Source organism: Arvicanthis niloticus, chromosome 5, assembly GCF_011762505.2.
Source record: "Arvicanthis niloticus isolate mArvNil1 chromosome 5, mArvNil1.pat.X, whole genome shotgun sequence".
Lineage (NCBI taxonomy): Eukaryota > Metazoa > Chordata > Mammalia > Rodentia > Muridae > Arvicanthis > Arvicanthis niloticus.
Window position 1 is genome coordinate 47,213,081 of NC_047662.1, and position 16,324 is coordinate 47,229,404.

At 38.8% G+C, this 16,324-nt stretch overlaps 1 protein-coding gene across 7 annotated transcripts in view; it reads left to right on the forward strand.

Moving 5' to 3' along the window:
• The window catches only part of Dnai4 (dynein axonemal intermediate chain 4), a 77,394-nt gene that overhangs the window by 43,484 nt on the left and 17,586 nt on the right, over positions 1-16,324 (forward strand). For all 7 annotated transcript variants that reach the window (XR_013110560.1, XR_013110561.1, XM_076934567.1 and 4 more), the window contains 5 exons: positions 5,087-5,313; positions 6,756-6,842; positions 8,671-8,822; positions 11,378-11,535; positions 11,704-11,825. Coding sequence is in view for 5 of the 7 variants with exons in the window: in XM_076934567.1 (XP_076790682.1) it covers positions 5,087-5,313; positions 6,756-6,842; positions 8,671-8,822; positions 11,378-11,535; positions 11,704-11,825 (746 nt within the window). In the remaining 2 variants the exon portion in view is untranslated. The remainder of the gene's footprint in view (positions 1-5,086; positions 5,314-6,755; positions 6,843-8,670; positions 8,823-11,377; positions 11,536-11,703; positions 11,826-16,324) is intronic.

The following is a 16,324-nucleotide window of genomic DNA, read 5'->3' on the forward strand; positions in this document are numbered from 1 at the left end:
CAAGGATACATATTGTAGAGAAAACTCACTCTTGCAAGTCAACCGGCTTCTCCATACATGTCCATACCCAATATACATGCACATGCATACATGCATGCACAAAGTAAATGTAATGATAAAAAATTAAAATAAACCTGAGTTTAGATTCTTTTGCTCAACATTCCTGACATTGAGCTTCAGCTGGATTGGTATATGTAGATAGTTAATTTCCTTCTAGTGAAGTGCTCTAGTGTGCACGTGCCCTCCTCTGGCCGCTCAGCTGCTGACAGGTCTGTGTTGTGTTCAGCTTGAGGTTTATAGAGTCTTTTGGAAGATGTGTTTCAGTTTCTTTTGTGAACATGGCTTACGACTGGGTCTTTGTATAGATGTGTGTTCAGTTTCATTTTAGGAACTGTGAAATATTTTGCCAAAGAGTTATATTGTCTTACATGTATATAAGTGTCTCAGTTGTTCCAAATGTTAATTCCTGACACTGGCAATACTTTTTAAAAAATGTCGTATTAGCATGTATTATACATAACATCTTTTATTATATTTTATAAATGTATATATATTTTTATCATATCTGTCTCCATTATTCTCACTTGTCTTACACCCATTGATCACTTTCCTTTTCTCAAATAGCAGTTGTCTGTTACAAGGAGGAAGGAATCATAAGGTCCCCGTTCTTCATGAAGATTTATAGGCAAATAATAGTTTCTAGGGACGTAGAGAGATTATCTTCATTTATATAGTTACTGGTAAGCTGACCATACTCCTCTAAACAATCCCTTGCCCATGTAAATAACTTTAATTAAATTCATTGGTACTTATACACACACATGCACACATGCACACAGAGAGAAAAAGATACAGAGAGAGAGACAGAGAGAGAGAGACTGAGACAGACACAGAGAGAGACAGAGAGACAGAGACAGACACAGAGACACAGAGAGACAGTCATAGAAGGAGAGATGGTAATCCTTTTAATATTATCCTAATGATTAGTAATACTGAATACTCATTCATGTGGCATTTGTGTACTTTTCATTTAGTGTTTAACTAGGTCTTTTGCATATATTAAAATTTAGTTCTCTCTCTCTCTCTCTCTCTCTCTCTCTCTCTCTCTCTCTCTCTCTCCGTGTTTGTATGTGTGTATACATGATGTAACATGCTGTGTGTCAGGTGTGCCAAGGCACACAGGTGAAGGTCAGAGAACAGCTTTATGGGGTCAGCTCTCTCCTACAATGTCGGTCCAGGGAATGAACCTAGGTTTCCTGGCTTGGTGTCAAGTGCCTTTACCCTATGAGCCATCTTACTGTTCTTGATGGTTTTATGTGTTTAGTACTTGACAGATACAAAAGAACAATTTTAAGAAGGAATACAGTGTTTGAATTGAGTGAAAGGAAGGTAGTGTGTGGTTGTATCTACTGAGTACCAACAATGTCAAAAGAACAAAAGGAGCACATGGGAAAGGTACTGGTATGGAAAGAGGTCAAGGCACGCTAGGAACCATGGAACCCAGAACATTCAGTATACTGTTGAAGGAGTAGAACAAAGTTGAAGAATTGAGACTCTACAACTTCATATCGACTACAGTAGTTAAGATAGTGTGATGTCGGTGAGAAGATCCACGAACAGATGAATTAGCAACCTAGATATCTCAGAAATATACCGAGCTAAATAGTCTACTGGTCTTTGGAAAAGTCAACAACAGAAAAAAAGACAGTCTTCTTAGCAAACAAGCTACAACATACCAAAAAGTACATCTAGCCACAGACCTTAGAATCCATAAAAAATAACTGAGATTATATACTGCAATATAAAATGCAAAATTCCTAAAAAAAAAAAAAAAAAAACCCAACATAGGTGAAACAATAATGTTGGGTGTTAGGAGTAAAACTCTCTAAACACAATGTATCAAAAAATAATGGATGAGCAAGACTTCTTTAACAAAGACACCACAGAGAGAATAAAAAGACAAATCACTGGAGAAAATATTCATAGAAGACATATCTGATAAACGATTTTTATCTAAAGATGTACAAAGTTGTCTTTGGACTTAACAATAAGAAAACAACTTTGTGAGCGTTGTGTCATGTGCCTGTAATCCCAGCACTCTGAAGTTATAGGCAAGAGGGTTAGGAGTTCAGTGCTAGGCTGGCTATGAGAGACCTAGTCTAAAAATAACAGCAGGAATCCACCAACACCCCACACTCATGGCTTAAAAATGAGAAGAAGCCTAATGTGGTGCTCATCTGTCCTAGCACCCTGAAGACTAAGGTAAGAGTGTCAAAAATTCAAAGTCTGGGGCTGGAGATGGCTCAGCAGTTAAGAGCAATGGCTGCCTTTCCAAAGGGCCCAGATTTGCATTGATTTCCAGCACCTATATGGTAGCTCACAACTATCTGAAACTCTAGTCCAGGTCTGATGCCTTCTGGCTTCCAAAAGCCCCAGCATACATGTGCTGCCCAAACAGCAAAACACCCATAACCATAAAAATAAACAACAAAACAAACAAAAGGGGGTTTAAACTGCTTGGTCTACCATAGCAAAGTCGTGACTCAAAATCAGTAAAAGATATGGAGAGATCTCTCCAAGGACAGTATCACACAGCAAAATTTAACACATCATTGGGGAATTACAAATTAAAACAACCATGAAGTAGGTACCCCAACGTTCCCATTAGAATATCTGGATCTCAGACACATGGCCATGGCAGATGCTGGTGAAGATATGGGACAAGAGCTTACTCATGGCTGGTGGGAATGCACACTGGTATGTCCAGTCAGTCTGCAAGACAGCTTGACAGTTATAAAATTAAGCATACTCTTACTGTAAATCCTAACAGCACACCCCGGTAGGTACTCTGTTGAGCAGGCAATTTATAACCACACTCATCAAGAAGCTCTGTACACAGTGTTCATGGGAACTTTTCCCATCATTCCTCAAATTTGAAAGTCAACAAAATTTCCATTACTAGGTAAATGGATAGACTGGGGCACAGCTATTGTTCAGTGCTGAGTCATCAAGTTGTGGCTAGACATGGTGGGAGCCTGCAAGCATATTGCTTTGTAAACAAACACAATCTGAAAACGGCACAAGCTGTGATTCCAGCTGTAAGACATCCTTAGAAAGGTGAAACTGTGTAGACAATGGGAAGAAGAAGAACAATTGTCAAGGGTGAGGGCACATTGAGGGATAAAGAGGCTGAACAGAGGCTTTCAGGACAGCGAGACTATTGTGAACAATATTGTAATGGGAAATGCATGTCAGTCACTTTTCTCAAAACCCATGGGCTGTACTACACAAGAGTGGATTCTCACGTAAATTGTGGGTGACAGAAACAACAAACCAAAGGCAGCTGCACCTTCCTCAGAGGGTGTAGATTAGCACCACGATCAAGGGCTTTAAGTAAGCAGGCAGGATGGCTCCCAGCACATCTCTCATTCAACTCATGTGTTTGGCTTGTGTACAAAGATAATGGATCTTAAAGAGTGCATTATTATAAGCCTTTCCCGGTAGTGATTTCAATTGTAGTGGCTCTTCTGGCTACAGCTTCATAGTGGGATTAGTTACTTCTCTTGTTGCCATGACAAAACACCTGCCAAAAGGACTTACAGAAGAAAGGATTTAACTTTTGGCTTACTGTTTAAGAAGATACTGCCCATCATGGCCAGAAGACATAGCAGAGTTCACAGCAGCAGTAGCACGTGGCTGGGACTGCTTACATAGGAAGCAGAGTTTCTGTTTTGTTCTTTTCAGCCCAAGGGATGGTGCTGCTCACATTCAAGATGATCTGAAGTTAAACATCCTTGGAAATGTTCAGACAGACTGACTGACTGACAGCAGTCTCCTATATGATTTTAATGTCCAGGCAAGGTGTTGATAAAGTTTAACCATTGTGATGATTATTCCTGTTTGTCAAGTTGACCACATCCGGAATTAACCAAAAACCTAAGCATCTGGATATACCTGTGAGGGATTTTTCTTGATTAAATCATTTAGAAGTGGAAACGCCTTCTGCTGGCAGCCTATATGAGGGACATGGAAGAAGGAAGCTTTGCTCTCTGCCAACTTCCTCTCACTCTCACTGGCAAGTCTGTTCCTTCACTGGCATTAAAGCACACTTCTTTGGGATTCTGGCAAATACTGAAGACTAGCTGAGACATACAACCTGTGGACTAAACAACTGCTGGATTCTCAGTAGACAGCCATTGTTAGACTAGCTGGACCACAACCTGTAAGACACTCTAACAAATCCTGTACAGAACTGTGACTAGCAACAGTCCTCATATGTGAATAAACATATGTAACTATTGATAAGCTCATATTTTTGTGCCCCACCAAATATCCATTGGGCTTAACAAACAAGCAAACTGTGAACATTTATTTTCAGTGGTTCTACAGCCCTACAGTCACAATTTAGGGGTATTTATCAAGGCATCACATTGGTCTAGTTCATGGATGTTGATTGGGACACTGTAAGTTAGATATGAGCAATTGCTAAGGTATTTTCATATCAGAAGGTAATAATTAAATGTGGAGGGAAAAAAAACCACAAGTCTTCTGCCTTAGTTAAAATTTAAAGTTATGAGATAAATTGACATATTCTCTCTCTGAGTCTCTGACTCTCTCAGTCTGTCTCTATCTCTGTCTTTCTGTCTCTGTCTCTCTGTTTGTGTGTGTGTGTGTGTGTATGTGTTATGTGTGGGTACTGCATGCATGTGAGTTTGTGATTATCTATGCCCACATACATGCATAAGGATCCCAGAACAACAGGAGATCTGGTGTTCTTTCTAAGGTAAAGTTGTTGACCCCCATCCCAACCAAAAGAATGTCACAAAGTTTGTTTTGTACTCTCAAAGTAACAGCATGTAACTGTACCACTCTAGACCATTCTCTGAGTGATCAGCAAGTCTGTTCTCAGAAAGTTTCAGTAGGCTTGGGTTACCACCCAGGTACCCTGTCAATTTGGCTGTGTATTCCAGTAGATCTAATGGTGTGTAATGTAAGTGTCAGTGACAGATAAAGACACTACCTGAGGCCTTTGGCAGGCCCTACCCTATAGGTGCAGAGGACAGTGACATCTCTGATTTAACTTTAGAACGTGAACCTGGAGAGCCTGAAGAAGATTTGCAAGTGGAAAGTCAAAAGGTAGAAGAGGATGAGCCGAAGAAGGATGATGAAGAAGAGATGGAAATGGAACTAGAGATTGAGATAACCACGGAACAGTCAACAATACCAGCTAATTTGGAGCGGCTCTGGTCTTTCTCCTGTGACTTAACTAAAGGCCTCAATGTGAGCAGCCTTTCCTGGAACAAAGTGAACCCAGTAAGTCAGCAAATGCTGTAACAATCCCACCCTAGCACTTAAGTTACAATGCTTTGTAAATTCTTATTTATTATAGTGTGTGTGTGTGTGTGTGTGTGTGTGTGTGTGTGTGTGTGTGTGTTCAGACTTGAGCCAAAGAATTTTGCCTGGCTATGTAACACCTGATTTTCAAATATCTCAGAACACAGTTTATATTTGAAAAAGGAGAAAATGCAAGTAGTTACATATTTATCCTTACATATAAACATATTACCATCTTTATTTTAAGAGTGTGCTTGCCACATGGTATCCGCTAAATCTATGTTGGATTATGTGAAGTATACCAGAAAATAGTGTATGGTTCGCTTATTTATCTGAAAGTCATGTACCTAAATTCTTCTCCTCCAAGCAGTCATATTTGGGAGGGTATGCTTAATCCAGTGATCATGCCAATATGTAGAACATTTGTGAGCTCCCTTAGTAGTAATGTTATTAATATTACTAGATGCATATTAATATTATTAGAGTCATATGTACCAGGAACTACTTAAAGTATTTTCTTATGATTTTATTGTTATTCTTTTAAATGATGTGTATGTGTGTTTGTAAATATGTGCCTGTGAGTGCAAGGTCCTAGAAAGACAAAGGCTACTGATCCACTGCAGCTGGAGTTAGAGGTGTTTGTAAGCACAATGTGGGTCCTGGGAACCCATCTCAGGTCCTCTGGAAGAGTAGTACATGCTCATAAGTGCTGATCTGTCTCTCTAGCCTCGTGCTAACGTATCTATATGAGTCAGACCATCCACTATGTTGAGGCATGATGATAATAAGAAACTTCTCCAACCTCACCCAGACAGGAAGTGGAGCAGCCGGAATTGAGGTGCAGACATCTGGCAGGAGAATCCCCAAAGTCATCTGGAGGCAGATAAACTAGAGCAGTGGTTTTCAATTTGTGGGTTGCAACCCCCATCGACCATCAGAAAACACAGATATTTACATTATGATTCATAACAGTGGCAAATTTATAGTTATGAAGTAGCAATGAAAGTAATTTTATGGCTGGGGATCACCACAACATGAAGAACTGTATTAAAGCGTCGAAGTATTAGAAAGGTTAAGCACACACGGAGCCAGAGGCTGGCTTATTTGTTTTAAAAGGAGAATATTTATATAGTAACAAAGCTGACGCTCTGCATTTTACAAAATGCTTCAGAAGGTATTTCCCAACTAGCTATTCCAAACAGCATCCCAGGAGTAACTGCATCTTTGAAATAGATATCTAGTGTACTTTAAGCTCAGAACCTTTTACATACTAAGCAAGCACTCCACCTCTGAGCTGCAGCCCCGGCTCCAGCGCTTGCCCTCTGTTTTACCAGTAGTTTTGAATAGTTCATTAGTAGGCATCTTCATGCACTTGCTGCAGTTTCCTGTCATCCTCTGAAATGTCTTGTTTTGTTTTTTAGGACCTTTTGGCTGTTGGCTATGGGAACTTTGGATTTAGAGAACAAAAGAGAGGAATGGCTTGCTGCTGGTCAATAAAGAACCCCATGGTAACCCAGAGAGGAAAAAGCATCTTTTTATTTAGTTAAATGTTGACAGGGTTGTTGTACACTGTTTATTTGTGTGTAATAATTCCAGGGACTGGAGAGATGGCTCAGTGGTTAAGAGCATTGACTGCCCTCCCAGAGGGCCTGAGTTCAATTCCCAGAAACCACATGGTGGCTCACAACCATCTGTAATGGGATCTGATGCCATCTTCTGGTATGTCTGAAGAGAGTGACAGTATACTCATATACATTAAATAAATAAATAAATAAATAAATCTTTAAAAATTAATAATAATAATTCAGCAAAGTCTAGACCATTTTATCAGTCAAGTCTTTTCACTTTCTTTTCTTTCATATGTGTGTTTATATGTGTAAGTGCACATACGCAGATGTATGTGCACTTGTGTGTGTGTGTATGTGTGTGTGTAAGTCAGAGCACACAGACCTAGATGATGTTACCTCGGGGTCACAGTTTGCTTTTCCGAGTCAGGGTCTTTCACTGGCTTGGAGCTATTCAGTCTTTGGCTTGGAGCTCATCAAGTAAATGGGTCAGTCTGGCCAGCTAGCCCAAGATCCCCTTGTCTCTGCCTACCAATTAAAAACACATGCCACCAGCAACCCGTGTTTGTCCATGGCTTCTGGGAATTGAATTTAGGTCTTCAGACTTGAAAAGGCAAGAACTTTACCAACAGAACCATCTACCTTGTCCTCATTGTTTTCTTTTGTTTAAATTCATAATCATTATAATTTGTTCTTATTTAACATGGGATAAAGGGAAATCATTTATGGCTCCACACAATACATTTCAATTATCTTTTATTTACTGTGTCATCACAGCTAAGTATAAAAGAGTTTGTATTGAAAACCTTTTGAAAACAACATATGTCATCCAGGGGGTCAGTAATAGGAATAGCACTCCACTCAGCTACTGAAAAAGGAGTTAACAATCTGAAAATAATCATATTTTTCTAAAAAAGAAATATTGAAATCTCAGAGTCAAGCCAGTTGTTTATCAATTTAGATATCTAGCTACCTGGATTTCTAGTGTAATAATGCTATGAATTTTATAAGAAGAAAGAATAAGAATAATAATGCTCTTTTAACTAAATAGCCCTACTCTTAATTAAATATAGCTATTGCTATATAGCTTTATATTAATATAAACTTGGAAGTAAAATGTGAAGTCAAAAACATGGAGAGTAAAAGCGCATACACCATGGTTACAGTCATTGTGAGTAGCTACAGTCCCCTTGGACACAGGTTGACATGAATAGGAACATGCTGGATTAAATGCAGGAGGACTGGTGGAATTCATCAGTAGCTTGTCTCCTTGTCCACTTAGTAATTAGGCAGAGGAAAGGATTTAGTCTAGGCATGGTAGATTTGTAAAAAGAAGTAGCTTAGAGAGCTGTGGAGGATTTTTTTTCTATCTGCTTTGTAGAAATACTGACACAATCCAAGTTTCTAAAACAAATGCCAGAAGATAGAGCTGCATGATCTGTCTGCAGCTTGTTATGTGCCTATGTCAGGGGGAAAAGACGTACTGGTCACACTAATCCCTGCTAGAGGATTGCCCCAGTGTGACAACTGATGCAGAAGTCCATGATGTGTTTATAAAGCTATTGAGGACCAAGGATTTATATGAAGTAAAGGACGTGACTATTTGAAGGTTTGTTTCCGTGTGCACTGGAAGCTATGCATCGGAGTAACTGAAGGCAAACTAACTTCTTATGTCCTCACCAGCACAAGATAGTCTCAGCTGCCAGCATAGTCTGCCCTTCTGCAATCTGTAAAAATGCTTAAAATGTAATAGAACATTTCCCCCCCACAGTGGCCAGAGCGTATTTATCAGAGTCCATATGGAGTTACTTCTGTGGACTTTTCAATCAGCTCACCTAATCTGCTAGCAGTTGGCTACCACAATGGCACTGTTGCAATTTATAATGTGCAGAACAGCCACAACACTCCAGTTCTGGACAGTAGGTAAGAATCCACAAAGGAGATAAAAAAAATGCAATGCATACTGGTTCCCTCCCCCACTGATAAATGGAGCATTTATCAGAATAATGTTTTTTAAGTGAATATTCTGTTGTTACTGAGAATGTAATACCATTGTTTTCAAAGTGTGTAAATTTCCTCATACTTATTACCTCCTTCTTCTCTCCTCTGCCTACCTTACCCACAAACTTATCTCGGCTTAGTGGTTTACCAATATTCTTAGACTATTGCTTTGACATCACCTCCTCTAGGAAACTTCATTCTCTTCTTTTGTGTTTTGATGCTTTCCGTACTACACAGATCGTTGGTGAGTAGACAGTCTGGTAGATCTTTCTGAGCCTCTGTATGATCGTCTTGAGAGCAAAGGGGGAGGCTTTGTTCCATATTCTCATTATGTCATAATGAAATATTTAGCATGTAACACCAGTACAGGGAAGAGTTGAGAAACAATGAGATGATGAATAAATTACATGGAGAACACAGGCAGGTAAAAAGAGAAGATAGTTTAGATAAGTTAAGTGGTTGGTTGTGTTTTAGATCAGACTTCAGTGTGGCTAAGACATGGCAGCACACATGTTTGCAGTAGCATCAGGATAAGCTTAGTTGAGACTGGGTATAGCCGGGCAGCGGTGGTGCACGCCTTTAATCCCAGCACTTGGGAGGCAGAGGCAGAGGCAGGCAGATTTCTGAGTTGGAGGCCAGCCTGGTCTACAGAGTGAGTTCCAGGACAGCCAGGACTACACAGAGAAACCCTGGAGAGAGAGAGAGAGAGAGAGAGAGAGAGAGAGAGAGAGAGAGAGAGAGAGAGAGAGAGAGAGAGTGGGTATAGTTATTAAATCAGAGGTTCTTACTGTTGAAGTTATTTGCCTTGATTTGCCAGCATGGGCCCCGGTGCTTGTTTCTGGGAAATGTCTCATAATTTCTTTTTTACTGAATATTCAAAATTATCCTTTACTTCAAAACTCTTGTAGTGGAAAGTTTATATAAAATTATCAAAAGGATGAATAATAAGAATACCGCACTCAATTCATCAAAGAGAAAAAGTCAGTATACTGAGAGATCATTTTAATTTTTTAAATCTCAGAGGCAAGCCAGTGGGCCATCCTAAAATTGTAGGGATAACAATGAAATATGACAGTCTAAAGACTAATTGATTTGGACAATGGAGAAGAAATTATAAAAATAAAGTTACTCATTCATATGTTTAAAGAGTGGATACATAAAGTGGAAAATAGAGATTCTAAGAACTTAGTCACAAGAATTATGATTTTTTTAACTCTCAATGAACCTGTGGAGCTAGTGACAGATAATTGTCTACCGAGATCATTACTCTTAATGAAAGCACATGTAAACATCTCTGTTGTAAACTTCTTATTCAACTTATGATTTGAATTTATGTTTGAACTTTTAGTGAATATATATATATATATATATATATATATATATATATATATATATATATGCTTGGAGAAAACCGTGTGTTCTATTCTCCCAGAAAAGGTACAAAAAACTAGGACCATTACATGACATTGCATTATAGGAAAAGAAGAGAACAAGATTAGGAGGAAAAAGAGAGCAGAGTAGAGTAACTTAGAAATTAAGAAAGCAACTTAGAAATTTAGAGAGCATATAGACTAATAGATTTTTCCCCCTCTTACTTTCCCTTAGAAATAAAGAAGACATTAGGGCAAAAGCAGAAGAAGAGAGCAATATGCAGAATACAGAGAGAAAGACAGACAAAGAAGAAGCTTCAGAGAGAGCAGAAAGAGCAGGAGGCAGGCTTCTCTTTACCATGGGACAGAGCAGGACTCTTCTTAACAGCAAGGCAGGCTTAGTCTTACTAAAGAGAACAAAGCTTTTCTCTTACAGACTTGGGTCTAATTTATTTAGCAACACAGGGTAGAAGCTTTTTCTTTCTCTATGCAATAAAAATTGTAGCTCATTTTTCATCCAGAACAAGTGAGTCCTTTCTGCACTGGCACTTGGGTTTTGCTCCATATATGCATATGTAAGTGTGTGTGTGTTTAAGTGTGTAATTATGAGATAAGTAAGTAGCTGGACCCAGCTGGATTGCATGAAGTTGTATGAGTGGGTGTGCATGGATTTGTATATGAATGTATGTGAGTTTATGCATATTTGTTTGTGTAAAAGTTTTCCCTTCTGCAAGTGACTCTCTTCTCCTGGCTCAATAAAAGTTTATTGGTCCAAACTTCCTTCCTAGCTGATAAGCAAGAGGTGAGGCTTCTGAGCAAGAGAGAGAAAAGCCCTAGCAATTAATCCTCTACTGTTAAGTGGCAGGTGTTAATTCCACCAGAGGCCTGCAGCTTCTGGCTTCAGAGTAACTTAAAGTGAAGATATACGTTATTACTATAGTAAAAGCAACCCTAATCACTCCCAAGACCAAGCCTTGCTCCCACCTGAAAGCATCATTATAGGAGTAGAAAAAAATGATTGTTGTGGGATTGTTTTTTTAATCACTTATACTCCAAGGTCTTAAAAATTATTTAAATACTTTTATTTGGCAACTTCCTCTGCTTTAGTGAATCACCTCAGAAACATTTGGGACCGGTTTGGCAAGTGCAATGGATAGAGCAAGACAGAGGAACTACTGGGGATGACAAAAGAGAAATCTTGGTGTCTATATCAGCCGATGGAAGGATCTCCAAGTGGGTCATTCGCAAAGGACTGGATTGTCATGGTAAAACACAGAAAAAAGCCCATTGTCAGACGTTGAACTAAAAGTTCTGGGTGAAAAACATACATACATACATACATACATACATACATACATCATACATACATACATACATACATACATACATACATACATTAATACAAACGTGCATGCACATTTCTTTCCGTAAAGATTTGATGCGACTGAAGCGAACCACTACTACAATCAGCAAAAAGGGAGGCGAAAAGGAAAAGAAGGGCGAGGCCTTGATATCTCGACAGGCTCCTGGAATGTGCTTTGCTTTTCACCCCAAGGTAAATTTATATTTTAACCCATTATCTACAATTTTCTGTTATATATAGTTTCCAAATATTGAGGTGCAATTTGTGAATTGTACACACCGGGAAAATCAACATAGATGTGGCTACTGTTATGAAGCAGGTAGAGAGGACCTGTGGCAAAATAGCTTCTCTTTACAGCTGCATGCCTACGGTTCTTGGCCTCTCTGCTACACTACCGTACTTACAAATCAACTCTATAATGCACTGCTTTACAGTTTTGTTTGTTTGTTTGTTTGTTTAACTTGCCTCCCAAGTGTAGCCTCCTCCAGTCTCCCCTCTCAGAGGGGCAAACCCTCCATCCTCCTCTATATCCCCCTACCTTGGTGCATCAAGTCTCTGCAGGATTAGGTGCATCCGCTCCCACTGAGGCCAGACAAAGCAGCCCTCTGCTATATATGTGCCAGGGGCCTCGGGCCAGCTTGGGATGTGCTCTTTGGTTGGTGGCTCAGTCTCTGGGAGCTCCCATGGGTCCAGGTTAGTTGACACTGTTGGTTTTCCTGTGGGGTTGCCAGCTCCTTCAGAGCTTTCAGTCTTTCCCCTAACTCTTCCATATGGGTTCCTGACCTCTGTCCAATGTTTGGCTGTGGAAGTCTGCATCTGTTTCAGTCAGTTGCTGGGTAGAGCTTCCCAGAGGACAGTTATGCTAGGCTCCTGTCTGTAAGCACATCATAGCATCACTAATAGTGTCAAGGATTGGTGTCTGCCCATGGGATGGTCTCAGGTTGGGCCAGTCACTGGTCAGCCATTCATTTTAATGTGAGAATTAACTCTCATAATTAGGGATTAGGAAAACCACTTCAGTTCAGATTTCTTAAGACCTTAGTGACATCAGAACAGATAAAGAGATCCAGCTTTTTTGGAGGAACTTGGAATCAGAAGACTGGATACTATGGCAGACCTCTAAAAATAACAAATCCCATGCATTCATCATCTTTATAGTGACACTACCACCTGCCTCATTTGAGTGAAACCTTGAGAGCCAGAAAGATGGCTCAGGAGGTAAAAGCACTTGCCACTGCCCTGAGCCCATATAAATCTGTATATAGTGTCATGCATCTGTAAACCCAATATTCCTATAGATACATGGGAGGTCAGGACAGTAGAGTTACCCTGTAGCCATTGGACCAGGTAGCCTACAACACACTGTATAGCAACAAGAAGAGTGACCTTGCCTCAACAAGGTGGAACAAAAGCTGTCCTCTGACCTGTGCAGATGTGTGTGTGTGTGACACACACACACACACACACACACACACTGTCTTGGGGTTTCTATTGATGTGAAGAATCACCATGTCCATGGCAACTCTTATAAAGGAAAACACTTACTTGGGGCTAGCTTATATTTTAAATTTTTAGTCTATTATTGTCATGGTGGGAAACATGGTGATATGCAGATAGACAAGATGCTGGAGAAGGAGCTAAGAGTTCTGCATCTTGATGTACAGGCAGCAGAAGGAGACTGTGTGTCACACTGGGTGTAGCTTAAGCATCTGAGACCTCAAGGCCTGTTTCTCAGTGACACACTACCTCCAGCAAGGCCACACCTACTCCAATAGTGCCATTCATTGAAACACACGAGTCTTTGGGATCTGGAGGAAAATTGGGCTGGTGAAATGTCTTGGTCCTACTTGATAACTTTAGTTCAGTCCCTGGAACTCGTGTTAGAAGGAGAGAGCCAGTTTGCAAAAGTTTGCCCTCCACATGTACCCCACACACAGTAAAATAAGATAAGTATATTTAATTAAACAGGAGTTAAATATGACTATCCCGTCTGTTATTAACCCAAGTCTACTTGTAGGGATATAATGCCGGCTTATATTTTCTGGAAAGACATTTTCCTAGCAGAAAACTGGTCGACAATTCCTGGAGACAGTTTTGATTGCTGGAGATTCAGTGAGTTGGCAATGAAAATGAACAGATACTCCTGGCATATTGTGCACAGAGGCTAGGGATGCCATTAAACATCCTATAATGCCTCAAATAGCCACGCCCTCCCTGCGATGCACTCATCACTCAGGGAGCCCACACCTAGAGCTAGGTTTTAGAAATACCCGTCTGACATCTTGGGAATATATCTCTGACATACATAATTAAACATGACTTATAAATACAGTTTTATTTTCTTTCTACTATGACTCTCTTCATTTTGTGTCTTGCATGCTTATTTTAAAAGGTAGAGGAAATAATACCAATGTAAAATTGAAGTCAACATTGAAAAGAAAATTATCTTAAGATCACAATGGGAACCAATTATGTAGGAATAGAAAATATGTTGAAGATTACTTAATGCAAGTTGAGTTTATGGGATAATAAGTAGAAGTGGTGAAGGTGGAGGCCTGTGCTGTTTCTGCTTGTGCAGGAAGGCACTGACGTTTCCCTTGCTGGCTGCGTGCCAGCTGAGAGCTTTATGGAAATATCGCTGACCAAAACAGGGAAGGTTCTTTATATCCATGATTTGGTAAACTTTTTTTTTTTTTTTATCAAGAATGGATTTTGCCAAATGCTTTTACTGTCTTTAAGATGATTGGATAGCTCATATCTCTTATTTTTAAGCTTGTCAATATGGTGAATTGTACTGGTTATCATTCTTGAAACTTTATTCCTGAGACAAAATCCCTGTGCTTATGACTTGTAGTGTTTTTAATATAGTTATGAATAGCATGCTGAGTATTTGTGTAAAATGGTCTCGTCCTTGTTCCTGAGCATGAGGGTGTGTCATTTCATTTTCTTATGATGCCTTTGCTCTGGGTAATGGCTGTGATGACCCTGCCCTGCACAGTCCCTCTAACAGTGAATTAAATGATCATTACTTTTGTGGTCACATTTGATAGAATTAATCAATCATCTATGCCTGGAGTTTTCTTCATGATGAAATTTTTAACAATAAATTCAAAATTTTAATAGAGTAAAGATACTGTGGTCATCTATTTTTTTGCATGAACATTGGCAAAGTGTTTTTAAATTGTTAATTTAATCTAAATTGTTGGATTTATAATCACATTGATAGTCTTTTAGCATCCTTTAATAACTTTATAATGTCATTTAATATTCTCTAATAACTTAATAATGTCACCTAATTCCTAATATTGTTCATTTGTATCTTCTGTTTTTTTCTAGTTAATCTGTCTGGAAGAGCTAGGGAACCTAACTCTGTATATTACTGGAACAAATCTAAAACACCTAGGTTAGAGTGTTCTTCCTGTAACATCTGCACCTGACTGTCACATTTATCAATTTTATTTCTCTCATAAAATCAGATTTTAATATAATTTATGTTCATATTGTTTTTCTTTTTCTGTATAATTGGTTCTCACGTTGGTCCTAGTAATTTCCCTTCTGCCATTTTTACTTGTTTTAAATTTGTCTTACTTTACTGACTTTTAAAAATTTGTGAGTTTCCTTCTTTTCCACATATATATTTTCTAAATTATTCTTTTTAGTGATAACAAAATAAACTGTTTTGACATTTTCATATATATACATATATGAATATATATCTTATATTGATCCTATATTTCATGCTCTTAGCTCCTCCTCTCACTAGTCTGCCTTCTTTTCAAATAGTCTCACTTCTGTTTTCCTGTCGTACATGTGTACATATTTTATAGTGGTGGAGGAAGGGCAGAGACAGTCTCACGTCGCCCAGGCTGGTCTCCTTCAGCTTCTCACAAATTTTATGGGTTTTTCTTTGGAATATGCTTTCTATTATCTGATGACCCTCTGGGTTTCACTGGAATCCACTGTACATCCTTCCTTTTCATCTCCAATTTTATTGAGTCTTTTACTTAGTTTTATATGGGATTTGTCAATATTATTTCTCAAAGAACCAACCTTTTGACAGACATTGTTTTCCCAACTTCTTTCTAAGCATCTTTGTTGCCGGTATGGAAGAAGACTACTGAGTTTTATATTTTAATTTTCTAGACTACCATTCTGCGGATGTATTTATAAGATCTAAGATCTTCCTGGTACTGTCCTTATAGTCTTTACAGATGAAACGTAGAATTATGTCATCTGCAAATAAGGATATACTTACTTCTTCATTTCTAATTCGTGTCACTTTTATTTCTGTCTCTTATTGCCAGAGCTAAGGGAGAGTGGGCACCCTTCCTTTATTTCTGATTTGGGTGGAAATGCTTTGTACTTTTCCACATTTAATATTACAATGGCTCTGTCATATATACCCTTGGTTATAATGAGATATATACCTTTCATTCCTGCTCTCTGTAGGGCTTTGCTTACAAAGGGATGTTGGATTTTGTCTAAAGCCCTTTCTATTTATATGGAAATAATCCTGTGACTTCTGTTCTAGAGTCCACTTATGCAAAATATTTACAAGTGTGGTAGAACTCAGCAGTAAAGCCATGGAAATCTGGTCTTTTTATAGTTGACAGATTTTTTTTTTTTTTAACTATTGGTTCAGTTTTGTTACTTGCTATAGATTGATTCAACTCTAGTTGGTTATATGCATA